The 14,760-nt window shown below is 53.5% G+C and overlaps 1 protein-coding gene and 1 long non-coding RNA gene across 2 annotated transcripts in view; one reads left to right on the top strand and one right to left on the bottom strand.

Annotated features, from left to right (window-relative positions):
• Nucleotides 1-6,700, bottom strand: part of LOC115304376 — a 40,307-nt gene extending 33,607 nt beyond the window's left edge. The window contains exon 1 of the long non-coding RNA XR_003914408.1: nt 6,514-6,700. This is a non-coding gene — a long non-coding RNA (uncharacterized LOC115304376). The remainder of the gene's footprint in view (nt 1-6,513) is intronic.
• FAIM2 (Fas apoptotic inhibitory molecule 2) overlaps nt 1,509-14,760 on the top strand; it is a 31,148-nt gene continuing 17,896 nt past the window's right edge. The window contains exons 1-5 of the mRNA XM_029954529.1: nt 1,509-1,655; nt 5,683-5,878; nt 8,555-8,655; nt 9,103-9,167; nt 9,525-9,578. Of these exons, the coding sequence (XP_029810389.1) occupies nt 1,641-1,655; nt 5,683-5,878; nt 8,555-8,655; nt 9,103-9,167; nt 9,525-9,578 (431 nt within the window). The 5' untranslated portion in view covers nt 1,509-1,640. The remainder of the gene's footprint in view (nt 1,656-5,682; nt 5,879-8,554; nt 8,656-9,102; nt 9,168-9,524; nt 9,579-14,760) is intronic.

Genomic DNA, 14,760 nt, shown 5'->3' on the forward strand with positions numbered 1-14,760 from the left:
CTTGGGCATCAGTGCCATTGTGGGGGTTGGTGGGGGGAAACCTATGCCAACAGTTTGCAAGAGGAAGGGGTCGGGAGAAGGGCTGGGGAGGACAGTGAGGGCTGAGAGAGTCTCTAGACAGAGATGCCCAAGCATAAGTAAGCATGCAGGCAGCTGGTAGCTATGGAGCAGGATACAAAGGGTGAATAGAGTTGGAATCAAAACTCAGTCACATTCCTGCCCATGCAGAGCCCTGCTTTCTCATTGTCATTAGGTGGGTCTAGCGGGGAGATGACAGAGAAGCAAAAAGTAAGGGGCCATCCCTGGATCAAGGCTTGGTTTCTCATCTTACCCTACGGGGTTCGGATCCTTTTAGGCAGATCTTGGGGTCCTCAACCTAGGGCGGCCCAACACACTCTGGTAGGAGATGCCTCGGTTAATAATAATTCACACGCTGGCAGCACTTTGTGGACTCCAGTTTGCTTCCACTGTCATAACCTGTGTGCCTTACAGTCAATCTCAGATGGACAGAGCTCGTCCTTTCCATAGGAGATGCTGCAGCTCACAGAGATCAAGGCCTTGCTGAAGTCACAAGGCCAGCGGGTGATTAAATTGGGAATCCAGCCCAGCTCAGTTTGAGATTGCAAATTCCATAGTAACACTGCGGGAGCTTTGGAAAACAGGGCCTAGTCATGGCCAATTCCCAAGGACAAGCCTGGGAGAGGGGAGGGGACAGGCTGTGGCAGGGGGCAGGGGAGATGGAGGCAATGGGTGATGGAGGTGAGAGTGGAGGCAGAAAGGGAGCAGGTTGGGAGTGGGGATAGGAGTTGAAGACACTTTGAGACAGAGCTAGAGGTCTCTTCAGAAAGGCCTGGTTAAATGGTCCAGCAGGGCTGAAAAAACCAGCACTTGCATCCTCCCACACCAGGCCTCTGCAACAAGGTAGGGAGGGGCCCATTGCTCCCATTTCACAGGTGGGAAAATGGAGGCAAGGAGAGGTGCCTACATGACTTGCCCAAAGGCCTATAGGAACTTAGGCCCCAGGGGCCCTATTAGAAGCCAGGGAGGGTAGAGAAGCGAAGCCAGCCGTAAGAGACTTTCCCCCCTCTGCCGTGGATGATGAAACAGATGAGAGGGGAGGTAGAGATGGAGACAAATCTGGGGCCACATCCAGAGACAGGGAAGGGGGAGGCTGAGGCTTGAACAGAAACTGTCAGCGGCAGAGACGGTGGAGAGATAAGGCCCTGCCTGACACCCACAGCTCCAGTTGCAGACAGGCAGCATCAGCTGGTCGGGTGTGGGTGTCACGGAGTCCCCGTGCCTCCTCCCGCCCTGCGGACCCATCCACTTGGGTGGCTCTGCAGCGCACGCTCCTTAGTCCCAGGATGAGAGTTCAGGGTAGAAGGGAGGGAGGAGGGGGCGGCGCGCCGCCTCCTCCCCCTGGGCTTGTAAATCCGCAGCGGCCGGCCTCCGCAGCAGCCTCCCAACCCGCCCCCGGCCCCCTCCTCCTCCTGCGCCTGAATGGTACATTCCGGTCCGCCTGGCCCGGCTGCAGTGGATGTTGCTAGAACCCACGCGGAGGAAGGAAGAGACGCAGGCAGGCTGCGGTGACCCAAGCGGCCGCCCCTGCCTCAGGGACCCCTTCCCGGAGAGACAGCACCATGACACAAGGAAAGGTACTGGCATCTCCCCCACCTGCACCATCCTCCTCCATCCTTCAGCTCCCAGCTCCCTGTCATCCCAAGCAAACTCTCTGGACCACTATAAGCATCCTTCCCTGGCGCTTGTGCGAAGGTCTTCTGTGGTCCTTGTTGAAGTCAGAGGACCAAAAGGCGCATTTCAAGTGATAGGTCAGGGCCTCTTCCTGCCCAACAGGCCTCTCCTGCTTTTCACTCCAGGGGCTTTGGCGTCTCAGGACCCTTCACAGGTGCTCAGTTTCCCTTAAGGAATCAGCCTGGATGTTCAGGGTGTGGTAGGGGGAGCAGAAGGGGGCACCTGGGTGAGCCCCAAGGAGTGGTACCTATCCCGCCCCAACCACATTATGCTCATCTTTCTTTCCCACCTCCACAGAACCCCCATCCCCAGCCAACTCATTCCACATCTGGACACATGATGGGGGGGGGGGTTACTATGGCAACCCTGCATCAGGATGCTCTAATTTTTGTTTTTGTTTTGGATCGACATGACTAGATGGAACCAGATAAAATGTCCTCTTTTTTCTTAGTTTTAGGCCTGAAATGGAGGGGAAGGGCTGGGGCAGAGACTTGGCTGGCCTCATGTGATTACATAACATCAACAGCCTGTGGAATTATACAACAATCAGGGCCTGGGACAAAGGGGGAGGGTCCTCCGGCCCTCTGTTTTGGGGGTGCTAAGGATTGGGCAGAGAAAACAGAAGAAGAACCTCCCTTACCCTCCCCCTTCCTCTCTCCAAGATGAGCCTCAGAGCCAATGGCATCCTTCCCTGGGCGCTCAGACCCTCCTCTCTCTGTTTTTAAGCTCCTGAGACCTCAAAATGATGTCATTGGTGATACCACCTCCTGCCATTGGGCAGACATCACTTGATGACTGGTGTGTGTGTGTGTGTGTGTCTGTGTGTGTGTATGATGGAGAGCAGGGCCCAGGAGGTTCTGAGGGTGATCAGCAGGGTGGGGGTTGGGAGGAGGGCCCATTTGTGACAGGACTGAAGTCAGAGGTGATCATTCTTTTCCTGGGTCTGGGCTGAAAGGACCTTGGTTCTGGTGGGCTGAAATGAATTTTCCTGGATGTGAGCCTTCCTGTCTGGGTGAGAAAGGAGGTCGGGGAGTGGGAGGGCAGCAGGTGAGCCAGGGCCCCTTTCTCACAGGTCTAGGCTTCTCATGTACCTTCCCTAAGGAGGCCTGGTGGGTATTCACTGTGGTGAAAATGAAAAGCTCCCCAGCCAGTCCACTACTGATTCCACACCCCACCCCCAGTCACTCTGCTGACATCGCTTCCTGTCCTCCATGAATGCAGCACACCACCCCTGCCTCCATTGCCTCTCACCCCCAGCTTGCTCACAGGCTTTCTGAGGATGGAAAAGAACTCTCCAGTTCAGTGGTCCTTAGGACTGGGTACAGACAGAGGTGTTCGGGTGCTCACTCCCCTCTGCACTGCCTCAGCTTGACGCACCTGCAGAGAAGGAACTCAGGGGCCTTCCTCTGCAGCCCTTCAGGTTTAACACATTCTTTTTGGAGCCAGAACTAAATCCCACTCATTTTCTGAGGCTCTGTCTTTTTGTTGCTGGTTCAGTTTTCAATCCACCCCCTCCCCCACAGTCTTCCCTTCCCTGGCGGCAGCTTTCAGGCCCTCCCAGCTCACACCCTCTTGCCAAAGCTTAAGTGGACAGTCTGGGGCCTGGGGCAGAGCTGAGTGTAAATGGGCTTGAGTTTTCAACCTGCTATGGCAAAATTCCCTCTGGGCCTCAGTTTCCTCATTTGTCAACTGAAGGAAAGGGCTGAACTAGATACTTTCTGAGATCCCTTCCAACTGTGACGGTCTGTAATTCTGTTCTGGTTTGGGAGAGAGGCTGAAGTTCACAATAGGACGAGGCCAAAACAGGACCCTTCACCAGAGACCTCTTGCCCTTCCCCTACTCTGTGGTCCCCATTCTTCCTCATATCTCCCCTCACCCCTCTCTGTTTCCCTGCTGGACCATCCCCACCCTCCTAGTGTTATCTCTTGTCCAACAGAAGGCCAGTCCCAGTGGATGGAGCCTGGGCTCTGCAGCCCAATGGGCTATGCGTGGCTCTTTGACCTTGGACAAGTCATTCTTCCTCCCTGAGCCTCAGTTCCCTCATTTTAAAACAGGGATCAGGGGCACCTGGGTGGCACAGTCGGTTAAATGCCCAACTTCGGCCCAGGTCATGATCTCACAGTTTGTGGGTTCAAGCCCCGCGTCAGGCTCTGTGCGGATAGCCCAGAGCCTGTTTCAGATTCTGTGTCTCCTTCTCTCTCTGCCCCTCCCCCACCCATGCTCTGCTTCTCTCTGTATCAATAATAAATAAACATTAAAAAAAAAAACAGGGATCAGCGGTGCCTGGATGGCTCAGTCAGTTAAGCATCTGACTTCACCTCAGGTTGTGGTCTCACAGTTTGTGAGTTCAAGCCCCTCACTGGGTTCTCTGCTGTTAGCACAGAGCCCACCTCAGATCCTCTCTCCTCCCCTCTCTCTGCTCCTCCCCTGCTCACTTGCTCTCTCTCTCTCAAAAAAAAAATTAAACATTAAAAAAAAAACCAACCAGGGGTCAAAATATAACCACCAAGGTAGCAGGGAGATTAAATAAAAGAATCTTTCATTCAATAATATTCTTGAGGGCCTACTCTGTGCCAGGCCCTTCCCTGAACCCAAGGGAGACAGTGGAGCCATACAGACCCATTTTCTGCCCCAGGGACAGTCCAATGGTGGCCTCTCCTAAGAATTTCTCCTTCCCCAGTTATTTTTAAAGGTTTTTAAAAAGTTCATTTATTTTTTTAAAAATTTTAATGTTTTTTATTTATTTTTGAGAGACAGAGAGAGACAGCACAAGCAGGAGAGGGTCAGAGAGAAAGGGAGACACAGAATCTGAAACAGGCTCCAGGCTCTGAGCTAGCCACCAGCCCAGAGCCTGATGTGGGGCTCGAACCCATGAATCCCAAGATCATGACCTGAGCTGAAGCCAGGTGCTTAACTGACTGAGCCACCCAGGTGCCCCAAAAGTTTATTTATTTTGATAGAGAGAGAGAGAGCATGCATGTGCATGCAGGAGGACAGAGAGAGAGAGAGAGAGAGAGGGAGAGAGAGAGAATCCCAAGCAGGCTCAGTCCCATCAGCACAGAGCCTGACACGGACCTTGATTTCATGAATTGTGAGATCATGATGTAAGATGAAATCATGAGTCAGACACTTAACCGATTGAGCCACTTGGGTACCCCTCTCCTTCCTCAGTTTTTATTCCAGCCTCAGCATGCCTCTGGCCAGGCCTGACCCTCCTGGAGCTCAGTTCTCCCTCTATGAAAAAAGGGGGTAGAGTGTTCCCCCTGCCACCATCTTTATTGGGGTATAATTGACAAATGGTAATTGTACATATTCAGGGTATACAACCTGATGTCTTGATGTACAAATATATTGTAAAATGGCTACCACAAACAAGCCAGTTAACATCACTGCACATAGTTACCTTTCTCTGTGTGTGATGAGAGCCCTTAAGATCCACCCTCTCAGCAAATTTCGAGTATACAATACAGTATTGTTAACTATAATCACCATGCTGTACATTAGATCTCCAGAATGTATTCATCTAGCACAATGGAAACTTTGTGCCCTGTGACCAACACCTTCCCATTTCCCCCAACCCCCAATCCCTGGCAACCACCATTCTACTCTGTTTTTACAAGTTTGGCTATTTTCGATTCCCAATAGAACTGATATCACGCAGTTTTCGTCTTTCTGTGTCTGGCTTATTTCACTGAGCATAATATCCTCCAGACTCATCTATGTTGTTGCAAATGGAAGGATCTCCTTCTTTCTTAAGGCTGATAATATTCCATATGCTGCATAAAATAGGGAAATTATTGTCTGCACTCCACTCTTCCTAGTGCAGGTGAGAAAGTAACTATGGAAGTTCCAGATATTGGGGGCTGGTGGGGAGGACTTGGAAGGCACCCTTTCCCAGATGACTGTCTCTCTCCACCTCTATTCCACAGATCTCTGTGGCTAACAAGGCCCCCGGGACAGAGGGGCAACAGCAGGCCAATGGTGAGAAGAAGGAGACTCCAGCGGTGCCCTCGGCCCCGCCCTCCTATGAGGAGGCCACCTCTGGAGAGGGGCTGAAGGCAGGGGCCTTCCCCCCAGCCCCGTCAGCTGTGCCTCTCCATCCCAGCTGGGCCTATGTGGATCCTAGTAAGTCTCTCAGCTCCTGGAGGCTGGAACATCATGGAGCGTGATGGGCCCAGATGAAAAACCTGGGCAGGAGGAAGTTGCCTGTAAATAGATGCATTGTGTGGTTGTTATATGAGGCTCTGTTGTCAAAGGCTTGGGATTTGGAGGGCCATTCCAAGGGTAGGTCAAGGAGGACTCCATGAAAAGGGAGAGACACAATATTTGCAGTCATAGTACTCTTGGATGGGGAAGAGGGCATTCCTTTCAAGTCACCAAACTAGGACAAATAAAGGGGACAGATTGGGGGGAGGGTGGCTCAGGGCCTATTCTAGAAAGGCTTTCCTCAAAGAAAGGGGTACATTACAAGAGGGGAGAGAGGTCAGCATAGACACAGGAAAGGGCGGCATGAAGCTGTGGCTGGCTCCCTGTGAGTAGAGATACCGTGTGTTTATGTGTGAGCTGATCCAAAACTTCCCCACGAAGGCCCCAGCGACGTTGGGGGGCAAGGGTCTGAAGATCACTTCACCCTCACTTTCCTTACCTCTCTTCCCATCTCCAAGCCTTTGTTGGGGGCAGGAGGACATGACATGGGGAAGGTGTGTGGATGCCAGCCTTAGTGCCCCTCATGGCCAGGGGTAGATCATCGGCACACTTACCCAGGCGAATGCCAGCTCCCTGTAGACCAAAATCACAGCCCGTAGGAGTCCCTCTGTTAGGTTGAGCAGCTTGTGGGAGCTTTGCCTCGGGGCTGGCAACATACAGTTCCCCACGTGCTGTGAGGCAGGGCCTCCTCTCAAATCTTCCTCAGCCCTTGCCGTCTCCTTCAGCAGCCCCTCAACACCCCTCCCCCACCTTATCAACTCCCACACTCCCCAGCAGAATTCTAGAAGGAATCCCAGGAACAATGTCTCAGACAGAGCCTCTGCTCCCCGGGAGTGGCCACCATGGTCCGCACCACTTATCACAACTCCCCTCAGCCCAGAGCCAAGCAGACCTACCACACCATGCCCTACTGGAGAGCCAATGAAGGTCTGGTGCTTGTGTGACCCCTTCTCACTGCCCCAGACACCCACGGGACTTTCTCTGTCTTCATCTCCTGCTTGGTGGCCTGCCATTTGGGCTTTGGCGGGAGATGTAGACTGCACATGAAAGAGAAATGGAGGATAAAAGGGTGAGGGCCTCCAGGTTCCAGGTTTGCAGTGGGTTCCCCCTCTCTCCTCCCCCTTCATTTTCCATATCCAGGCTGCCTTAAGTAGTGTTTTCCAAGGAATCATCAGGGCAGGAATGAAGCTCATTTTAGTCAACATGTGACAAACATTTCTAAGTGTATGCCAAGCACTGTGACCCAGGGTGCTAAATTTCTGGCTATGCATTGATTTCCAAGACTGGCTGCCTCCATGGGCCTGACTATATAGACAAGTAAACGGACAACTACCACACTGAAAGAGATGCAGTGATAGAGACCTAGGCAGTTTACCTAACCTGTGTAGCAGTCAGGGAAGACTTCCTGGACAAAGAGGTATCCACATTGAGTCCTGAAGGATGGCATGAGTTAGCCTGGTGAAGAGGCGGGGAAATTAGTGTTCAGACTGAAAGAATATAATGTGCAGAAGCCCAGAAGCAAGAAAGCACATGGCTGAAAAAATATAGTGAGGCTGGAGAAAAGTAGGAGGGAGCAGTGTGCACTGGGGCTGAGAACTCAGGGTCGGGGAGGCTGTGGAAGCTTTGTTAAGGAACTTGAACTTGAGTAAAAGGCAGTGGGGAGCCATCAAAGAGCTTAATGCAGGGGTCAGCTTTGAAAGACCAAGACTGATGCTTTTGCTGTGGAGGGAGGGCAAGATCATGGAGAAATGGCAAGAATTGAAAGGACGTGGAAGAGAACAGAGCAGAGGCCTCAGGAATGGCCCAGATGAGGGGTGCAGAAGAGAGGGCAGCATAGTCCCCACAAGGCACAGAGCCATAGGCTTTGACTTTCATCTAGTTTTGTCCCCACGAGGTGAGTATCACGGACCCATATCACAGAAGAGACTGGTGACTTGCTCCACATCACACAGCTAGTCAGTATTGGAGGAGGGAGCCACATGTGGGTCTCTTTGACTGTGGATCCTATGTTCTTTCACAGGCCTGATATCTGGGTTCTGAGCTCTGGGACCAGGCCCCCCAATTTCATCCCTATCCATATGCCACTGCTTGCCTTTGTCCTGGCTTTGCTTCCCCCTCCAGCCTTCCCCCTGCCCTGGTTCCCAGCTGGAGCACCAGCAGGTTCTCCCATCCAACTAGTCCTTGGTTCTCACCGCAAGGGCCTTAGACCTTGAGATGTGCTAGTTGGCCTTCGGAGAGTGGTTGTCCCTCTCTGATTCTTAGCCACAAGGGAGCCCTTATTCATGGGGGAGAGTGGGGGACACAAGAGGGAAGGGTCACATTTGTATGGCAGGACCAGGCCCCCAGGGAGCCCCAGTCAGCATGCAGGGAGTGGGGAGGGAGATGGCAGTTTATTCTCAGGACTCAGGAGGAACAGCTCGGGAAAGAGCTTAGAAGGTGGGATGGGGTGGGGTGGGAGGTTTGAGAACAGAACTAGAGAAAAAGGCCTCCCCAGTCCAGAGAGCCAGTTTGACAAAAGTCAACTCTGAACAGGTGGCTGTGGGGGGCAGCATTTATATACACGGGAGCCCTCATGGCTTCCCCATGTCCCTATAGGCAGCTCCAGCTATGAGAACGGTTTCCCCGCAGGAGACCATGAGCTCTTCACCACCTTCAGTTGGGATGACCAGAAAGTTCGCCGAGTCTTCATCAGAAAGGTAACCACCTCCCCCAACTGGGGGACTCAGGGGAGGGTGGGGTGTCCCTCAAGAAGGCCCTGAACCAGCCTCCTGTCTACAGAGACTATCCCTGTGTCCCCTTCTCCAATGACCCCAAGGGACAGCACCTGCTGGGAAGTGCTTCCTCAGGTTTCACCCCACTGCCCCCCCGCTATGCCTAAGTTCATGTCTCATCCTCTCCCCAGATACATGGGGCCCCTTGTCCTGTGGGGGTGGGCTCTGGAGCAAAGTTGCGTTTCTTTCACCTTGTCCTGGGTCCTTTCTAGTGACCCCTAGGAAAGAAAGGGGAGGATAAAGGATGTAGGTCTGGAGAATAGACTGAGTCACTGAGAAGCTGGGGGACTCTCTGAGCTTCACTGAGAGCCTGAGCCTCCCTAGCCTCCAATGGGCCTCCCCAAACTGACCAGAGCTCCCTCCCAAATCTAGGTCTATACAATCCTGCTGATTCAACTGCTGGTGACCTTGGGTGTTGTGGCTCTCTTTACCTTCTGGTGAGTTGGTAGTGTGAACCATCACTTTCCAGGGGCAGTGTGGCAAGGCCTGGGGCGGGGGTCCCCAAATCAAATTGTTCTTGGAATGTGTCCTAAAGAGATTTGTGTGGGGCAGTGGAGGCCCTGACGCTGGGAAGGAACCTTAGGGAGTGGCCCATGGAGGAGTCCTCCATCCAGTGGGGGCGGACTTGGTGCCTTCTGGGCCTGCTGCTGGCTTCGAGGCAGTCATTCCTCTCAGATCTTCCAGCCTTCCTCCTTTCTTCCTTGCAAGTTCTGGGAACCGTGATGGGGCAGATGCAGATGTAGAAATGGAGACATAAAGTAGATTCTGACTCTCTCCCCCTCCTTCCTCTGCAGTGACCCCGTTAAGGACTACGTCCAGGCCAACCCAGGATGGTACTGGGCATCCTAGTGAGTATATCCCAGGCCTCCAGGCCCCGTCCCAGAGACCCCTTAGTGGCATAGGGTGAGGAATCTCCATTGACAGAATCCAAGCCCATGGCCTATCTCCACTTCAAAGGAAGACTGTCCTCACAAGAACATGGCCAGCAGGACCCTTCTGGGGTGTTTGGATCTGAGGGGGAGGGAAGAAGACAGGTGTAGGCTCTGGTGCTTGCACAAAGAGGGGAGGTGGGCTGAGTCTCTGGAGGGGCCCAGACCATGGCCCTGAGGGGAAGTGGGGGCTGGAACACCTTGGCCCACACTAATGATAATGTTGCTACTATTATTAACGTTGTTATTAATGCCTATGAATTATTAATCATAATAACTACCACTTATAGAGTGCCTAATAAGGGCTGGGCCTTGGTCTGTGTGCTGGATACACAGTATTGCATCCAACCCTCCAGTCTACTGGGTATGATTATCTCAGAAAACCAAGGCCCAGAGAGGTTGAGTAATTAGCCCAAGGTCACACAGCTTGTCTGTGGCAGAGCTGGGATTCAAATCGAGGATTCAGGTTGAGGCTTGTGCTCTTAATCACTCTGCTTGGCAGACTCCCTTCTTCTCAAGGCACTTGGCTCCTACTTGCCCCATACTCTTTAAGGAATGCGGCAGGTAAGTTAAGAGAAGAAGTTTGATGGTATAGGTGATAGGAGGTGACCCTTCTATCCAAGTAATTAGGGGTCATTCTGTGTACTTCTAGGCCAGAACTAGCCTGGGCTCAGAGCAATACCGCTGTCACCTAAGTCTCCTTCAGCACTCATGTGAGCCCAGCGCTGTCCTGGGCACTGGGCTACTGGGGAGAAGGCCTCTGTAGGGAGAGGCAGTGAGCGGCACAAAGCAGCATGGGAATGAGCAGCACTCAGAGGAGGGGAGGCGGGGGGGGGGGGGGGGGGCAGGAGGGCACGAGCCTGAGACATCCAGGTCCTCAGTCTGCTTCGGAGGGTGCGCCTCAACAGACGCAGATTGAAGTGAGTCAAGAAAAGCACAGGAGTGGGGCTGCACGTGGCACATGTGGTAAATACAGGACAAGGCCGGCAGACAGCTGGAAGGTTCCAAGTAAGGGAGTCTGAGACATCTCAGAGGGCAGGGGGGCCTTATGCAGCAGCAGTTCTGAGTGCCCGGCAAGAAGCTTGCACACCACAACTGTCCCAGGCCTGCTCCTGGGTAGAGCTATGGTGGAGATGTGGGCTCAGCTTTCTGGACCATCTCGAGCCCAGAACAGCCCCAAAGTGGGCCTTGAGTTAATACCAACCAACCATAGGCTGACAGGAAGGAGGCCCATCCTGGCCTCTGTGGCTCCTCGGAGGAGCGGGGGAGAGGAGGGGGGCTAAGTCAAGTTGGAGGTCCCAGGGGAGGAGGTATTCACACCTGGAGCCTTTCTCGGGGCATAGAACAGAGGACCTGTCTGCAGACCAGGCAGGGAGGCACGCACCTTGGGGAACTGGAGGCGCTATATTATAAAGCTAATGAGGCCCCAGGGATGGCCACCCCGGCCAGCCTGCATGGCAGGTTGGCATGGCTCCCAGTGCGTCAGCACTGCCTGGTGGACCCAGGTGCCCTGAGGACTCTGGAATGGAGTTCTTAGGCCACTCACCAGGACTTCTGTGGAGAGTCTGCAGGACTGGTGGCAGGGGACAGGCCGGGAATGAGCAGGCTCTGAAGTGGGGCAGCGTTCACCCACTGAGGGCAGGCATGAGACTCTGCCCTGTGAGTGGTGAGGTTTAACAACGCTCCTTCTCAGCATCTCCAGACAGAGAGCAGAGGTGCTCTCCCTAGCTCGGGGGGAAGCGGGTTAGGTATGAGGGTGGAGAGAAATCAGGAGTGGACCTGGACCCTGTGCTTTTATGGGACAACACAAAGCCTTGGAGTACTTGGGAATTACACCCCCAAGATGCTGCCCTTTTGTCCAGAAAGCCACCCTGTGGCTCTGCACTTCCCTGTCCCCTCCCCACCCCTCAACTCTATCCACCCTGCCCCCTAGTTTGCTTCTGGGTCTGAGACCTAGTGGGTCTCACCTCCTTCAACGTATGAAGCCCTTAATAGCAATAAGAATAAAACCACCCCCTTTTTTTAAATGTGTGAGGCATTATGCTAAGTGCTTTCCAGATATTTGTCATTTGATCCTTATAAACAACCCTGCCAGGGAGACACTATGATTATTCCCATTTTACAGATGAGGAAATGAGGTTCCAAGAGAAGCTATCACTTCCCAAGCAGCATAATCTTGTGCACTTCCCCTGCAATCTCTGTTGCCTCCCTGCTGGCCCGGGATTGGCCCTAGAATGGGACACGTTGGGAGAGTACACTGGATTTAGACCGGCCTCCACTTAAGCCTCACTCCCCTGTTCTGACACTCTGTAAACAGACCAGGGCTCCAGCCCAGGCCCTGGGGCCCAGGCTCTGACATGTGAGTGAGTCTCTCTTTCACGTCCGTCCTTGACTCATTCTCTGCCCCCTGGGATTGGCAACGTGCCAGCACCCGCCTTCCACTCACCGCTGTCTCAAGGCCCCAGTCATCTCCCTCGGTGGGCTCTTACCTTATTGTCTGATTGCTCCCTCAGAGCCCTGGTGCTGGGGCAGGAGTCAGGGCTGTGGGGCGGGGATGGGGAAGCAGGCCGAGGAGGAAACTGTGAGGCCCAGACTGGGAGAGGTGGGTCGGAGCCTCTCCAGGAGGCTGCTGGTCCAATTATACTAACAACTCCCATTTTTGAGTCCTTACCCTGTGCCAGGCCCTGTGCAACACGCTTGACGTGTGCTCTCAGTCAATCCTGCAAATCCTGCAATGGCCCCAGTGGAGAGGATACCAGCACTCCTGTTTCACAGAGGAGGGAAAGAGGGCTCTGCAATTAAGTAACTTGTTTAAGGTCACACAATAGGAGTGCAGAGCTGGGGTATGAATGTGAGTGTCAGGCTCCAAGGCTGCACTCTGAGCCACAGGTCATGTCCCTCTGATCTTCCTGTGACCTCTGGTCTTGAGGATTGAGTTGCTGTGGACCAGAGAGGAAAGGAAATGGGGCCCTTGCCCTTTGGAAGCTCCCAGTCTGGCAAGGAGACAGGACCCACACCCAGGACACACATAGACAAGGCTGTTATTATTATCATTATTGCCCAAGTGACTGACCAATGACTCAAGTGAGACCAGAAGAGAGCAGATGCTGGAGTGTTTCTCAACTGGAGCAGGATGATTCCAGTGTCCTTCACTGGCTCCCGATCCTAAGAACCCCTCAATCTTTGTGACAAGTCTTCCACGTCACTGGAGAGCCATGGAAGACTAGGAGAAGGCGAAAATGGAGGCGTCCTATGTGCCAAATCCAATAGGCTGGTCTCCACCTCTCCATCCCCTATTCTTTTGCATTTAAAGAAGTATTTAAAGTCGCTTAACCATTGCCAGGCCCTGGCTTAGTGGTAGGAAGGCAAAATGCGTAGGCCACTCCAGATGCTACCTTTGGGTGGGGGTTCAGAGGAACAGGCCTGGAGGATGTGAGGATGCAGGCCTCCGTTGAGGAATGCCCATGGTGCCTGGAGGGAGCCCCTGTAACCCAGGCCTCAGGTTTCCCTGCTGTCAGTCCTTTCCAGCAGGAGCAGAGTGTGGGAGGCACGTTGTAAGGGTGCAGAGGGGAGGGGGAGTGGAGTGCGGGGAAGGGCGGGCCAGGGAGGTAGGTTCAGGGAGGCACATCAAGCAGGGCCTTGCCAGGTCCTTGGGAATTTTAAACAAGGGAGTCTCATGGTTGGATATGCCTGTAGCTTGGAGTGTGGAAGGCAGGGCTGGCAGCAGGACCAGATGGAGGTGGCCCCACCTAAAAGGGTGGTATTGGGCATGGAAAGAAGGTGACAGATCTGAGAGCTGCCTAGGTAGGCAGATCCAGGTGATTAATTGGGTGAGGCTGGGTGAGAGTCAAGGATGTTGAGCTCTCTGGTTGGGCGACTTGGATGTGCATGACGTCCTCTGCAGTAGGAGATGCAGGAGCTGGGGCAGGGAGGAGGGCGAGTTCACTCCTAACCTGTTGGGTTCGGAACGTTTCTGAATGGCCACGTCTGCTCGGTAGGCAGTTGCATATTCAGGCCTGGGGTTGAGAAGGAACTTCTAGATCAGAAACAAGGGTGTGGGAGCCATGAGCATTTGCCTGCTAACGGGAGTTCTGTGGATGAGTGAGCCCCCAGAGAGAGCATGAAGGAGACAGCTTGATGAGACTCTGTGTCAAAGAGACCAGGCATATTTAGTTCCTCTGAAGGAGATGGAGAAGGAGTGGCCAGGGAGGTAGGAGGGGACCCAAGAGTGTGTCATCTTGGATCTGGGGGAATAATGGGAGTGATCAGGTGTTGAAAAGTCAGGTAAGACAGGGACTGACAAGTGTCAGTTGGGCTCAACAAGGCCACAGGGATGTGGCAAAGCTAGTTTTCATTAAGTGGGGCTGGGGCTGGGTTTGTGGGGCTGGGGAGCAATGAGGAGATGAAGAAGGAGACAGTGAGTGAGGACAACTTTTTCAAGAAGCTTGTCTGTGAGGGCGGATAAAGTGGAAATAGTTAGAACTGGGAAAGACGTTGGTTGAAGATGGAGAGCAGTTAAGGAGGTTTGTGTAGGAGGAGAGGCGTGAGGAGGAAAGGTGATGTAATAGAGATAGAGATGGTGGAGGAGTTGAGGGTGTGGGGCCCAGAGCCCAGGCTGGGGGGTTGGCCTGGGATGCAAGGACAGAAGAAAGGGCACATGCATAATACTATGTTTGCCGGTGGCAAGCAGAGAGCCAAGGGAGCCCCACATCACCTCAAATCTTTCTGGGACACATCAGGCCAGACCTTGCAGGAGTGAGGTACCCTGAGAGGTTTGCAAATGAGGGAGGATGGTTGGGATTGCTGCTCTGGGGGATAGGTGATGAACTGAAAAGGGAGAGGGAGAGGATGGTAGAAGCATGTTCAGGGTCCACTGGGGGCTGGAGACCATGCATTGGTGGCGGCATCAATGTAGGTAGGCATGAGCATGCCCCTTGGGTCCTCCGTCCCTCATCTTCTACCTCCTCGACTGGCCTTCACCTCCGCTGCTCTCTAAAAAATCCTCAATCCTCAATCCCTGTCTCTGGGGTTGCCCTGAGCTCCCTGCCAGTTTTCCACTGGACATGGCTACCTGATCCAGAAATTCATGCCACAGGCACTT

Source organism: Suricata suricatta, chromosome 10, assembly GCF_006229205.1.
Source record: "Suricata suricatta isolate VVHF042 chromosome 10, meerkat_22Aug2017_6uvM2_HiC, whole genome shotgun sequence".
NCBI classification, from domain to species: Eukaryota; Metazoa; Chordata; class Mammalia; order Carnivora; family Herpestidae; genus Suricata; species Suricata suricatta.